Source organism: Micromesistius poutassou (genome assembly GCF_964030765.1).
Source record: "Micromesistius poutassou genome assembly, chromosome: 12".
Classification (NCBI taxonomy): Eukaryota; Metazoa; Chordata; class Actinopteri; order Gadiformes; family Gadidae; genus Micromesistius; species Micromesistius poutassou.
The window spans coordinates 17,839,732-17,855,405 of NC_140282.1; the positions used below are offsets into that span (position 1 = coordinate 17,839,732).

Here is a 15,674-nt window from a genome sequence, read left to right on the forward strand (position 1 = left end):
GAGTGCATCTATTACTGATGCAATATTAATTAATTGATCCAAAAGATCTGAAGTTCTATCTTCTCAAATTAAGTAAAAAATACATTAATTCAATTTGATGGCAATTTTATTCAATTTCAATCAACAGGTATGTCCTGCTTAAAATGTACATGTATCTATCCTAAACTTTGCAACTGTATAGAAAGTATGAACATCAAACGGCAGTTCACAAGATCCTCTCAGAATGTAATTAAACACTTCAAACATCATATATGTGGAGGGTATAGAATGACAACTGCAATGACCCTAAAAATCAATCAAATCAAATCACTGATTGAACCTAAATGGCCCAATGGTTTGACACAAAGGCCTACTATCTGTAATGAAACGATTTGACTATTGACCCTTCCTTCATGTTGAAGTTCATTTTTGTATTTATTGAGTACTGGTTTGGGATTACCTGGATGATGGAAACAGAACACAACTAGCTGGACTCAGCAGTGTGGATTTTTATGGTGTTGGCCTAAAGAATCCCGTGGCCTACCTGTGTCACCATTATACCTCATGAGCAAAAAAATAATTTGAGGTGCATTTCCTTGATGTGACATTCATAGGTACATCTGACTATATTTTCATTTAAAATGACCTGGATAATGATTACAGACTAATGTAACCGTACATTATTTATTTTTTCTTCTTAATAATTCTGTGTGTGACTCCCACCTTCCCAGAGGTTCCGTTGACAGACACCAATTCAATGGAAACTACTTCAGACTCCTACTTCCTTACAGGCCACCTATTCCTTCATATAACTGCCACATAACCACAGCAAAAAAAATATATGTTACAATATGAATACATTGTTATGCATCCCCATTGGACGGCTGAATAATCTAGTCAATAGTAAGCATCATGTATGTCATTTGAAAAACCTTGTGTTTAGATGTTAGAAAGAGCTGGCTGATTTGGATCCTTGTGTTTGACTTAGTCACGATTTAGCCAAAATTCATTGAAAGCAAATACATTTCTGATCTCAATAAATACCATCTAATGGCAACTTATTACAGAAAATATAATGGCATCAATATAGAATTACATATATTGGCTTAGCTTATTGGGAACTTTAACCAGCAGATATGATTATTGTTAAAAAAGCTTAAGCAATGTCCAACATAAACATTTCAAAAGGAAGAAACTATTTATGTTGATAGTAAAAAAAAAAAAAAAAAACTTTTACAGCATTTGGTAAGAATTGGCCTCCATGTCCTTGGACAGGTGCGACCATGGAATTTCTCTTTAGACAATGCTTTCAGGTTATTCCAATCCCTTCCCCGGTTTCGTTTAATTTAAGAAAAAACAAAAAACACATTATGATCCGCTATTAAATGGTGGTGTGTGTTGAAACCACAAAAGGTAGTGATGAATCAACTTTGCTTTGACAGTATATAGTTTGGCTTTCCTTCTGTGTGTCCGTTTCCCTTTATTGTTCTGACAAACGAGATGCAGATGTGTTGAGCCAGCATCACTGGCCTGAATATTTATTTCCTAGGAGAGATAAGTTCAGTATGCAGCACTCAGCTGCCGATCTGGTTCATCTGGAGGTGATCATGGTGTAGTTTATCTTGCGCCTCGTAGAGCTTGCGCAGTTTCTTTGCCTGTCCTTTACTGATTTCCTTTCCTTCCTGGTCATGAGTAGGAAATCCCTGGAAAAAAAAGAAAATTAAAAAAAAAGGAAACGTGTTGTTTTATTTCAGCATGCATGACTCTGGGGGACTCTTAGAAGGACAAAAAATAATTAATAAAGAGACATTGTTTTTGGTATATGTCATAAAATTCCCCAAACTCAACATTCATTATGATTCGGCATGGTTATGTTGTGTGACAGAGAATCAGAATTAGACCAAATCGAGATGATGAACTGACTAGTTAAAGGACAATTCCGGTATTTTGAACACTGAGCCCCCTTTCTGGTTTGTCTAGGATGAAATAGAGTGGTTGACACAGACATTGTGACTAATAAACAGTGCTGTGATTTGTTCCAAAGCAAATTAATAGCTAATATAGAGTTACCGTTTCATCAAACTTTGAGTATTTGTCAGCTTCTTTGAGAAACATCTCACACGCAGGAATCTTCATCTTTGCAAGTTTGGCCATCTAAAATGAACACATTAATTAGTAAATTAATTCAGAAATCATGATAACAGATCACCAGAAAGCATTCTCTATGTCACAAAAATTGTTCATGTTAAGCAGAGGAAGATGCTATTATGCGCAATAGCCAGGATGTATAAACTTGGTATAAGCTGGATATATGCCTCTTATTTTTTTATTTCCTCCAAAACAACTGGATGTTCATTGGGGTCAAGAGAAAATATGGCGGACCAAACTAAGTTTTAGCCCAGTTTTAGCTAAAGTGTAGAACTAGCTTGGCGTAGTTTAGTTTAGACACTGGCCGGATGCAAAAGAAAAGGAAGGCTGCAACGGTTATTGATACCAAAGATTGTGTTGGTTGTTTTCGTCATCTGCTCCAATTCCTGTTTATGAGAACGTTTTTGTATTTATTAACTGACCTCCTGCTCTTGTTTCTTTCTAGTAGCCTCTTCCTTCTTCTTTCTCTTCTCCTCTTCCATCTGCGATAAAAAACAACAAATATTAAATTATAGACCTGCTTTTTTTAACGGCATGCATTAGTGATGATTAGGAATTTGTCTGGCAACATGTTTAAATATTTTTGAATAGGTGTGTTTTCATATCCTCAAACATACAAGTTAGCGGTAAGCACTCCTAGCGCTACGACAAAAAGCTTTGTGAATACAGCCCCAGAAAGGTATAGACGACCAAGCCAACACAACCAAACTACAACTCCCACACAACTCTCTGCCATTACCCTTTTCTTCTCTTCTCGTTCCTTCAGCAGAGTCTCCTTGTCCACCAGCTTCACCACTGTAGGGAGACCTGTACCAAACAACATTTGTTCAGTCAAAATGAAAAAAGGGAAACACATGGATAACGGTCTCATACCAACATGCTCATGGCTCTCACTACGTCGGGCAAGGAGGCCTTTTGGTTTTCTGCACGCTGTGTCTGCAGTAGGAGATTCAGCTCCAGGACCTAATCACTCTTAGTTCATTGAAATCCGTTTTGAAACGGAGGGAAGCACAAACTATTGGAAATCATAGATGTTTGAACTGATATCTACTATTCTTTTGCCATGTTGATATGTTATGCTTTATCTTTTTTTAAATATCATGTACTGCTGCCCTTCTAAGCCAGGTCTCTCTTGGAAAAGATATTTGTAATTTTAAGTGACTGGTAAAATTAAGGTTTAAGGTTAAATTAAGGTAATTTAACTTTAAGTTAAATTAAGGTTAAATAAAAAAAGGCTAATAATGCACTGTAGTAGACTCAATCTTGAAAGTCTTGAACAGTTCAAGTTCGACCGTGATTTTATATAAAAAGGTAATAATGATTTCAGCATGGATGTCCAACATGAATACGGCATTTCAGAATGTTAGTAAACAATCGCCGTAACGACACTTCCGGGTGGCAAAACGAGCGGCTACCACCGACCAGAAGCCATCCAGCCGGCTGTAAACACAAATAGTAATAATAAACAATAATAAATAAATAAATAACAATAAAGACTATGTCACATAGTCAACAAAACATTGTTGTTGATCTGAAGTTGAAACGATGACGAAAACTATATTAATATTATATATATACTGTATATATATATATATTAATGAGACGTCCCGTAGCACCCCGCAAGAAGAAAATCATTAATTCAAGCCATTTACTCTGTTTTCTCGATGGTGGAAGGGTTTGTTTACTAGCGGTGCCATCGGAGAACGCATCGGCTTTTGCCACCCGGAAGAACATAGTGTGACGCCATGGTGAATTGCCGTATAGGAAACCTTGAGCGCGGCCTGGGTATTTTTTGTCTTCATGGCTGCAGCTCAAAGTCACCGTACTGTGCATCCAGCCACTCCCCCTCCAGTGGTACCTTCGTGATCCTCCAGTCGAACCCCCAGCTCAGGCAAGGTGTCATCCCGGACCGTGTCACACAGCTGTAGCAGCTCCGTCACTAGAAATGACATGAAGGACTTGATTATCCCAAGTGTCCTAAGTGACGGGCAAAGGCATGTACCTAAACCTACCAGGCTAAGGAATTAACGCCTTTCAGTTAAATATAAGCTTAAGATCTCAGAAGTGTTTCTTTATGTACATTTGAATACATACCCTTCTTCTCCCTTGCAATGCTCCGTACGCCTTCTCTAAAGTCTGAAAGCACTTTCAGATATGGCATCAATGTGGTCTCCAGCTGAAAAATACAAAAAAGGTTGGATATAATTTATGAAGTCAGTTATGCATATTTAGCATGGATGCAATGATGAGCCGATACCTGGAACAGAAAGACCAGAGATTTTGTACACAGACTAACCGTCAAGGATTCCGTTATACTTACATCTATGTCTTGGCCTCTCCCCCCGACCGGGAAACCAATCGGCTCGGCTCCTTCAATGGCTCCAAACGTCTAGGGCAGAGCAGAGATCTGATGAGTGCCCCATAGTGTAGAAACATGACACTGCACTTTGCAAGATGGACTTGAGCAGTGTGTGAGTGTACCATCAGTCCACCATTCAGTGGACATGAACAGCTTCCTCAACATAGAGAAGTTGTGACTGAGCAGTCTTCATCTGCCTTTGTTGTAAATTTAATTGAACTTTTACTTTGTATTTAAATGTGCTGTAGGTCAGATCAAAGACTTAGCAGAAGAGAGTAATATTTGGAAAATAAACACCATCCCTCTCTTCTTCTGCACTTGCTACATTTCTCTGTCATTAAGCCGGAAGCAGCCTGAAATATAAATCGGCTCAGAGACACTAAGGCAGCATTCCACTCAAACAGATATTCTCAAAGGGCATTTTTACTCACCAACAGCTGATGGAGGGCTATTGTATTTCTAACAGGTTACACTCAAAATATAGCTCTTTAAACTTTACCTACAGCACCTTCAAGACTGCCTCACCTTCAACATGGCGGTCAGGTAGGCGGCGATGCTGCCCAACAGCATGAGATTGGGCTGGAGCTTGGCACTCTTCCTGCCGGCGATGTAGGTGTTGCTCTGATTGACCAGGGCCCTCATCTCCTCCATGGCAGAGCGCGTGTCCACGTTGTCGCAGAGCGCCTCGTGAACGGCCGACTTCCTCTCGTAGAAACTATAGAGCAACAAATATACATTGTCATACCTGCAATATTGCTGGTAGATGTGAAGGTGTGCCCTGATATTTGCTAGTTGTGCTTCGTAAAAAAGGATATCAGGAATACTGAGTCACGATCAACAAATACAAATTTTTAGTGTTTTGTAAAAATATATCCACACTCCCAATATGTACCTCAGCTGATCCGTTATATAAAAAGGTATTTAAAATATCAAAGGAAGTGAGTTGTAACCCACAGCAGACTTAAATAATGAAGTATCATTATAAGAATTGCAACAAACAAAGGATTTTACCCCTTTTTTTCTGTAAATTGGCAACTTATTCCATTAACGAACGTGATAAAATGGTAGATTACTATTTTGACGATCATGTCAGACAAATGCCCACGTTTAAAACCAAAAAAAAAAAATTGTTTTTGTGTTCACTGCTCTTTAAACCTACAGAGACAGCACACAGACAGCTCAGCTCTACGCACCATTTGTTCAGGTCCATCTCGGCTGCTTCCCACTTCTCAAACTGACCGGTGATGTCGGTTGGACAGCGCAGAATGTCTTTCACGTTGAGGAAGAACTCCTATAGGGGGGGGGGGGGGGGGGGGGGGTCAGGGAAGCCAATTAGCAATCAGTTCACACATTGGATTCAAAGAATGGTTCAATAAAAAGAAAAAAGGACAAAACATCAATCATCAAGCGGCGATCCACCTACATTCATGAACTTCTCGTACTGGACGGCAGACTCCATGGTGTTGGCGGAATAGTCCAGAGTGTCCTTCCAGGAATGCATGAGGAACGCCAGGCGGAGTTGACGAGCTGCAGGGAGAGACCAAGACTGCAATTTTAATGTCACAAGACGTCACACTTCAAACTTGAATTAATAATATGTTTCCAGGGGTGCTCATCTCGGAACGCCTGGAACACGGAGCTTCAAATATGTGTTACTGGGACTTCAGATGGACCGATAAGTCGTTCCAGTGACATGGGATTGAAAGTGAGACTTGTGATTGTGCGGTATCCGTTTACGTTTTATAAGGATATTACTTGTCATATACCGTACACCGATACCTCCACAATACAGGACTTTCACTCAGCCTAATAGACCTCTGAAGAATTTCCCGCGTCCGAGGCTCCCGGTTCCCTCGGTCAAACGTCTACGGGGAATAACACGGGGTTTATGAGTGATCGTACATAACAAACTCTGTAGGCGGCGAAGAAGTAAAAGCTGCGTCACGTTTTGAACTACACACATTTTCCATCTGGTTTCGACTGGCTTTTTGGATTGTCGGTGTCGTTAAAGTGGTAAACGATTATAAATGCTATTTTAACGGCACCGACAATCCAAAAGGCCAGTCGAAACTAGATGGAAAAAGTGTGTAGTTCAAAACGTGACGCAGGAACCAGAGCCTCGGGGGCGGGACTTATTCTTCAGAGGTCGAAAGTTCTACTTTAGATGGAAGCTGTGTTTGTGGAATGAGGGGATTTCAATGGAGGATTACAAACAGACCTTTTTATCTTAATTCGAGTCACCTGAATTATTTGCCAAGGCATCCTTTATTGTGATGAAATTCTTAAGAGACTTAGACATCTTGCAGCCTGAAATTGTCAGGTGGCCAGTATGCAGGAAATAGCGGACCCAATAATCATTCTCAAAGAAAGCCTATGAGGGAACAATACAAAGTCAGTAAATATAATTTCATTTTCACTTGAACAAATGCAACATTTAGGCTAGTTTTATGGTGTGCAAAAGAAAGGATTTCTCTACCTCAGACTGAGCCAGTTCATTGTCATGATGAGGAAAGCGGAGATCAAAACCCCCTCCATGGATATCCATCGATTCTCCCAAGATGGAGCCCGCCATGGCAGAACATTCAATATGCCAACCAGGCCTCCCCTGTCAAGTACAAAACACAAACAGTTGACATCTACAATCAACTTACTAAAACACGCGGCACTTTCCTCTAGAAACACAATAGCCAGGGCTATTAGAATACTGTACAACATATCTTAAATATTAATATTATGTACAATTTATTTTTTAAATTAAAATAAAAAGTTCTGTAATTCCTGTTTGAGACCCACCTTCCCCCAGGGAGAGTCCCATGAAGGCTCCCCGGGCTTTGAGGCTTTCCACAGCGCAAAGTCGTTCTGGGAGCGCTTCTCACTCAGCCGTTCAGCAGAAATGCTCAGGTCCCCTGACAGTCAGACACAGGGCATCGTTAGAACACAACGGCAATGCACGGCAGGGTCTAGCAAAACATCCACCATCACATCGTCATAGCACAGTCACGAGTGGTTGAGAGAGTAGTTCATCAAAGAGGAATGGTTGAAATGTTTATTCTAATATGATTCTTGATGTTACAATACATATGGTGGTGTGTTCTAGATGCATCATACACCATCCGCACGAGTTGCACGTGTGACTTCACTTCCTGGCTTGTAGCACTTAAGAGTCTTTGTGGGCATCGCCGCCACGAGTTGAGGAAGAACAGTCATTGGCTAGTCATTGTTATTGTTAGCTACATTAGCCTCTTTAGCAAACAAGCTCGAAAACAAACAAAACTTTACGTTGTATTGCATGCACAGCAAGAGCAAGTGCAATGCATAAATTGGTGACCGGATTAAATCAGCAATGTAATCAAGTGTGTAAGAGCATTCAAAATGAATACAAATAACGTTTAGTTTAGCTTATAGTTTTGTGGACAGTCCCCTTTGATTAACTGTACAGTAAAAGGAGCAGCTTTAGCCTATTTGGATCATTTTTAGTTGTCGGACAGCCATGTTTTAAGGTGTGCTGTAAAGGTGGAGTATGTATGTATGTATGTATGTATGTATGTATGCATGTATGTATGTATGTTTATCTTTGATAGTGGTAGGCAGTGAATTCTAATTTTGTATTGCTCTAACATAAAATGATTGTTTACCAAATGTGCTTTTCCTAAATGGGATTAGTAGTAGGGCTGCTCGATTATGGAAAAAAAATCATAATCACGATTATTTTGGTCAATATTGAAATCTCGATTATTCAAAGATTATTTTTGAGTTTGAAAACCTGCTGCAGTTACGTTGGATTATGATTGAGTTTAAAGGAGGAGGAGCTGTGTTATGCAGAATTTTGAAGACCAGGCAGATATTTTTATATTTGATTACATCTTCCCAGCTCAGCAGTTTACGGTTATTTAATATAATACAATGATGTGAACTATTAGGCTTCTTGTCCAAAACTTTGAGTGTTTTCTTATTGCTAATGGCTTCAATGACAAACTGTTAGTTTGTCCCCAGCTTGTCATACAGTATGTTAGATGTGACATAATCATGGCATCCATGTATAGTTTGGCAGCATTAAAAGTAAGATGGCACTTTCTTAATGTGTGCTTTAAAAGAAAGATTAGAATCAACAATAATGCCCAGACTTCCGATTATGGTGCGGTTGCTTTTTCAAACTTGAAAAACACCACCTCCTCTTTCCTTAGGTCTTTCTCGTCTAAAGATATTATAGCCTGGGACATGCAATGCAGCAGATGGAGAGTTGTTATGTAACCACGATTCAGACAGGCCTAAAAAATCTAAGTTACAGTTACTAAGAAGATGATGCACTTGTTCAACCTTTGGGATGAGGCTACGGATGTCAATATGCCCTCCAAAGATACCGCTGGGTTTGAGTTGTGAATCCCAGATCATTTGACAGTTTTGAAAAACGGGCATGCCTTTGAGAAATGTTGGGAGATTTCCCACTTTGCAACTCGTGCCGGTGGTGTACGATGCATCTCGAACACACCAATACATAGTGATTATTACAATGCAATTTTTACCTTCTCCTTCTTGCAATGCTTTCTGGTCACCAACTGCTTCAGGCACTAGTTTGCCATAGGAGTGTTGTTGACTGGAATCAAATTTACCAGTGTCAAAGTAAACAGAACCATTTGACTCATACCTGAAAAGAGAGAAGGGGGGGGGGGGTTATTAGAGAGATACAAATTCAATCCAAGATCTACATCGTCATCTTGATGTATGGCTACTCTCTTACCCATAGCCATTAGAAACTATTTTCTTGACAAAGTCCACAATTTCCGGCACATATTCACTGACCCTGGTAAGCACGTCAGGAGGAAGCACCTGATGATGACAAAACAAAATAATTGAAACTTAGTTGGTAATGACTAAATAAAGACTTTATGTGTTTTTATACACGTAACCAATCTGTTATATAATACATCCACAGTGTTTCCCCTACATTTTTTTGTAGCAGTGAGTGCTGTGAGTTGGTAACCTAGCTAGGGGGGTCCAGGGCATGCCCCCCCGGAAGAAAATTTTGAAAAATAATAACCCTTTAAATGGTTACTTCTGGTGAGATTTTTTTGGGGAAAAATTTACAGATTGAGCTTCCAAATATGACATAACAACCAACAGAGTCAAGGTATCTGCTGAGACCAGATAATTGTGCAAATGTGCCTTGAACTTGGCAGAAACTAAGTTAATCTTTTATGTTAATTTTCAGCTATTTCTTTGATATTTATCATGAGCCTTAGAAAAAATAGATGAAATTAATGCATATAGGGGAAACACTGCATCCTTATTTGAGTGGACTTTTAGCAATAAAAATAAATACATGTATGTATTTATTTTTATTGCTAAAAGTCCACTCAAATAAGGTATGATATAGCATTACAAAACGTGTTTTATGTCCACCTACATTCAGTGCATCCATGTCTGCATGGTACTCCCCCTCCCAGTACTTGGGCAGAGTTGAGAAGATGGAGTTCTCTGTGACCTGACTTCCAAACTGGTCATCCAGCCAGTCAGCCAGCAGGTCTTTAGCACTCTCCAGTAGCGCCTTAGTTAAAGCAAAAATATAAAAAAAGCGACCAATTACAATTATAACAAGCAGAATGGGACTCCATAAACTAATTTGCAGAATAGACCAGAGTAGCCACATCAACAAGATAGAGCTATGTCAGACACACGGCCTTCAGCACTTTCAACAAGTTTCATCGTCAAGTTTGATTGGCTGTCACGGCCAGCAGTTTAGAATTTTAAAACGCTGTTCGACACTTGCATTCAGCTTGGTCTGAAGATCATATATGGCAAGTTTCATGAAGATTCGACAAAATTTGTGTTCTGTGGATATGTACTATTGATTTTGACAACTTTCAACATGGCGGCCAAATTCTGATGTTTCCATAAAAAATAATTTATGAGCTATATGGGAAGGTCTGACAGTATCACCAGACATTGAACATTTGTTTGAAATATACTCATATGAAGAGAGAGGAGTTAAAACACATCTTCATTAATAACAGCGCCCCCTAGAGGTCAAAGGTCACCAAATTCATTGAGTGTCCCCATGATGATGTCATGGGTCTATGTACCAAGTTTGGTTATGATATGTCGAAGGGCTGCTGATAAATTGGCTTACTTCCTGTTTGGCGGCTTCGCCGTTGAATTTGATTGGCTGTTGCGGCCAAACGGTTTTGAATTTGAAAAATCGGTCCGATATATTTTGTGCAGCATGGGCTGAACATCATCTCTGCCAAGTTTTCGAGATGATTGGACAAAATTTGTGATAGCTGAAACATTTTGAAGGTTTTTGACATAAACCAAGAAGGCGGAAAATCCATCATGGCGCAAAATGACGTCATAGGGTGCATTGAACTCGGCCTGGCCCAAGGATTCCAGTGATACCTTGTTTGTGAATATTGGATGAATGGGTCAAAAGTTATAAACATGAATGCATGTCCAACTTTGATCTATGCATGGCCACACTTTGATCGGTGGCGCTAGAGCTCATGGGCTAGCGACCTCAAATTTGCTGTGAGGGCTTATGGGACTGTCCTGAATCAGTGTGCCAAATTTCACAACTTTTTACCATGGGGTTCTATGGGCTGCCATAGAACCCCATGGCAGCATAATGATAATAGGAAAACAATAGGTTGTCTCGCAGCTTCGCCCCCAATGACAATCTAACACACACTCCCACACCTCGGCATGAATGAGTTGTGATGCGTCCTTGCTGTCCACCGCCACCTGCAGGGGGCCCAGGGAAGAAGACACACCAGCATCCAGTCTCTCAAGCATCTGCCTCTTGTCTGGGTCTGTTGTCTCCGCAAGCTTCTGTTGGAAAGGCTGTGGCGCACGCACGCACACGCACACACACACACACACACACACACACACACACACACACACACACACACACACACACACACACACACACACGTTTCCAATTAATCAAATTAAGAAGATTTGCTATTTGCTTCTTATTCTACAATAAGTCATGTTTGACATCAATTGTATAGTAATTCAAATCCATAATTTCCGTCATGTTTGCACAACATAACATACGCAGGCCATATGTTGGATCTTAGTTATCTGCAGCAGAGTCAGACAAACTATGGTTATTAAGTAATGGAAGTAAGGATGCATTGTTTGGTGACAGAACAATGAGTTGTGTTGGTCAGTCGAAATGGCAAGATAACGCGTTTAGGAGCTTGCCGTGTGTTAGGCCTCACCCCTCTAGCACTCAGAACATCCTGTAGTATTTGAGATGCTTCAGGTTTCTTCTCCTTGTACTGCTCTAGGAGGTAGTTCTGTCTCGCCCTCTTGATTATCTGGAAGACAGAAGCACAAGCATCCAACCTAGAGATACAAATCAAACTGCTTATGGTGATCCTTACTTATCCAACCACCTGAGCAACCCGTCTTTCAATTTTGTCACTATAAAAACAGCATTAATGTGGTGTTATATTCACCACAGCGCTATACAAACCTGCCTGTTAAACATCACCATTTACCTTTTTTGTAAATGTATTTACTGAGACTGAATGTGTCTGCGAATAATGAATTATACATCAATCAGGTCGAGGAGCACGTCATTTACCAAGAACATTTAGCATTTAAAAGTTGACGTATAAGTGACATATACACACATGTCACAGACTGCACCCACTTACTTTGTCATCTATGTCTGTGATATTCATACAGTAGAGAACGTCATATTTGAAATAGTCTTTGAGTATCCGTCGCAGTATATCAAAAGATATGTACGATCTGCAGAATCAAGCACAGTAAAATTCTGCAATGTTGAAATACAGATGCATAAAGTAAGGCAAGACGACACTAAACATTAATTACACAACCATCGAAGTGGTTCACGTGGTAACACCTGCTCCTTTTAGGTCCACAGGTGATTATTTACCTTGCATGTCCCATGTGAGATGCATCATACACAGTGGGTCCACAGCTGTACCACAGCACTCTGTTCCCATTCTGGGGAACAAACAGCTCCTACAACATGAAGCAATGACACATGGTTCTGTGGGCTGCTTGGGTTTGAATCCACAGATATAAGAGAACATTCTTGGAACTGCTCTGGGATTCTGTTGGTTTCATTTTGAAAAGAAAAAAGAAAAAATTGCTCAGCAAATGCGTCATCGAGAGAGAGAGCCTGGCTACCTTGGTTCTCGTTAGGCTGTTGTAGAGTCGCAGCTGGGCCACATCTGTTCCAGCTGGTGCTGCCCAGGGTGGCTGTGTTCGCTTCCCTTTCGCTGAAATAACATTTGGATAAAGTGTGTGTTTAGATTACTTTGAGAATCAATGCAAGGAATTATGATCGATGAGTACTACGTTTCTAAGCGCAATTTCCGATGTTTTTCTGAGAGGATAAAATAGACTAATCGGAATCTCCAACTGACACCCCCAGAACATCTTAATTATGCCGTCACCTATGAAAGCAGGGCCAGTGCCACGTCACAGTCAAACACTTTACAATTTTAATTATAAAATGTTAATATAAAATAGCTTTTTATCAACAAATTACTGAATTTATTACTTCAAACTAGCCTGTTCTGTGGTTAGTCATAGAGTTAAAATACACCCCACTGTTATTAATTTTCATTAATTTCCAAATCAATCAACCCAACCCTCTAGTCTAGTGGCCTGTATCATTTCAAAAGGTACATATTACTTAAGGAAATTTAAGGAAAAAAACAAATAATGTTTTTCTTTCTACCAAAATGATCATGTACAAATGCACTTCAGGCTTAAGACATTAAGCACAACGTCCATCCATCCATTTCCATGCAACTTTACGCATTTTTAGGGGTTAGGCTTTCTCTGATCTCCCACTAATAAAATAAATTCATGCCCATAATACATATGTTGCCAGGGCTTCACAAGGTGTGCGCACGCAAAAACATTGATCGTTTTAGTCAGTAGCAATTAAAAGGCCTCTGGGATGGGGACCAAGGCAGATATTGCAAAAGCAGCCAAGAACTGCTCACACCATGAGACCGAAAGGCCGGTTTTGTGGACCTTGCCTGGGGACAGCTCCAATGAGCCTTCTGCTGTTTAGGGGCTTGTGCGATCTACTCACTGCTGCTGCTCTGAGGGCTGAGATCCTGCTGCAGCGCGGCTATGTGTCTGTACCAGCGCAGAGCGTGGACATGTTGGGGTGCAGGGGGCCTGGTGAGGAGCCGAAAGGCCTCCTGGTCTGCCTGAGAGGGGCTGAACCCAGCCAGGTAGCTGCGTGAGGTCAGGTACTCATTCAAGGCACGTGCCAACGCGGCCTCTTCATTTATTTGTACCAAGAAGCCATATTCAAAGGCTGCAGAGACAAGAGGGCACACGTCCACAAGTAATTATCGAGAGTACAGGCTACGCTTTTCTGAATCACCAGTCTCACTACTGGTATGGAACAAAGAATGCAGGCCTCTCGGACATTGGCCTGTAACTGACATTTCATTTCCACCAGTTGCTGAAGAGAATAAAACCGCTGGGGGCAGGTATTTTCAAACCTTCACGTCACAGCCATTTAAACAGTAACGTATATCACAGGCGTATATTGTTACAGTGGTTCAAACTGAGATGTTCTACACTTCCCAAAATAAAGTTATGTACCTATGACGAGAATATCAGCAACAACATTTCATTAATGAGTGCAATATGGTTGGTTCTTAGTGATCGCAAAAGCCTGTGTTTCATTGTTACAAATGCAACAGCAATTGTGAAAGCAATGTAACGTTTTGCCCAGAACAGTCAATGCTGGCGTTATATTCTCATCTGTGAAACTGAAACAACAGATTACTAGGCATCTTCTGGGAAAGTTTTAGTAAAGCACAATCAGAATATATTTCTTAAATTAGGGTGAATTAGGATGTGATTTCCTGTATTCTGGTGAATTTTGGCGATAGCCACTACCTAAAAATTAATTCAGATTCATAGCCTACATCCTGACTTGCAGGGCCTGGACAAGCTTACACTGCATATGCAGACCTACTTTATGGCATTCCACCAACCATTGTCCTATGGGTGTTATTCTGATATTGAGGCAAATCATGATCACTGTCCTAGGACCACTGCTCACAACAAAGACTAATGGGATAAAAAGCATGTATGTTTTTGGTGTGTGTGTGTGTGTGTGTGTGTGTGTGTGTGTGTGTGTGTGTGTGTGTGTGTTGTCAACCTCATAGCGCTCTACATTTGTTTGAGGAGTGAATTTGCCCCAAAATCGAGTTGTTTGCTGACAGCCTGCTGTGGAATTGCGGACAGGTGTCACCACAATTGTTCAGTTCAAGTATTGTTCACTATGGAAAGATCAGCTCAACGGGAGCATTTGTGCAAGGCAGACACACGGCAAACTGACAAATTAGACATCGACTTTTGTACGGAATCTCCCTGCTTCTGAAATGCGCAAACATCTCTGCCCAGCGCCCGTCCACTGTGCAGATTAAATCGCGCAGCATTCCACTGTGCGATCACCCCTGTTGCGTGTGCCCTCACACATTGTTGAAATCATATGCTGGATGCTTTAATCTTTCTGTGTGTTTTTTTAGTTAATGATCGGGCTATAATAAGACCACGTTGGCTATGTAATCGCGGACAATTTCATAGTGGATGGTGGTGGAAAACCGGGACATTTTAGCGTCCCGACAGGCTTTTGGGACTCGGGACACGCAACTCAAAATCGGGACTGTCCGGTTAAACCGGGACGTCTGGTCATCTTAAATGCTCTTTTTTTTTCTCTCCGCTCAAGCCTGAGAAAATGCTCCCTGAACAATGACAGCTAAAGGTTATATCTTAGGATCTGTGTACCGACAGTGAGACCTCTCGGCTGGCTCTGATAAAACAGACTTTGAGTATCGATAAAATAACACAGTGGCTGTCACAGGTGAAGAGTAATTGTATGACCATCCGCTAGCACAGTCAAATAGCATTTTGTCGCTACACCCCATTGAACGCTTGGAGGTTTCTGCAGGCGTTTTTTGCTTAATCTACCTGCAATACACCATTGCAGCTAGAACATCAGATATATTCCCAACAAAACCCAAAAGTATATACGCGTGTAAATGTGGCAGCAAGTGAAAATGAGTACCTTGATCTCCCGAGCTCGACATTTCTCCAGTGTGGTTGTATGCTGATGCAACAATAACGTGTCCGGAAGAGGAGCCGTAATGCAACTAGGAACCTTTCGGTTTCAAAA

At 40.7% G+C, this 15,674-nt stretch overlaps 1 protein-coding gene across 2 annotated transcripts; it reads right to left on the reverse strand.

Annotated features, from left to right (window-relative positions):
* Nucleotides 1-94: 94 nt before the first annotated feature.
* On the reverse strand, nucleotides 95-15,647 carry cars1 (cysteinyl-tRNA synthetase 1). Of its 2 annotated transcripts, XM_084476583.1 has the most exons (23): nucleotides 15,567-15,647; nucleotides 13,569-13,799; nucleotides 12,650-12,741; nucleotides 12,393-12,481; nucleotides 12,148-12,244; nucleotides 11,707-11,805; nucleotides 11,177-11,320; nucleotides 9,891-10,031; nucleotides 9,225-9,313; nucleotides 9,010-9,131; nucleotides 7,280-7,392; nucleotides 6,963-7,091; nucleotides 6,728-6,857; nucleotides 5,910-6,013; nucleotides 5,680-5,777; nucleotides 5,012-5,201; nucleotides 4,448-4,516; nucleotides 4,222-4,303; nucleotides 3,986-4,066; nucleotides 2,867-2,934; nucleotides 2,550-2,609; nucleotides 2,050-2,133; nucleotides 95-1,682 (listed from the first exon to the last, which is right to left on the reverse strand). In XM_084476583.1, exons 1-23 carry the CDS (start codon nucleotides 15,586-15,588, stop codon nucleotides 1,554-1,556), a joined length of 2,463 nt encoding a protein of 820 aa, XP_084332709.1. In that variant the 5' UTR covers nucleotides 15,589-15,647; the 3' UTR covers nucleotides 95-1,553. The 2 variants fall into 2 exon arrangements, with proteins under 2 accessions (XP_084332709.1, XP_084332710.1); XM_084476584.1 differs by lacking the exon at nucleotides 13,569-13,799 and having other exon boundaries at nucleotides 15,567-15,630.
* Between the last annotated feature and the right edge of the window lie 27 nt (nucleotides 15,648-15,674).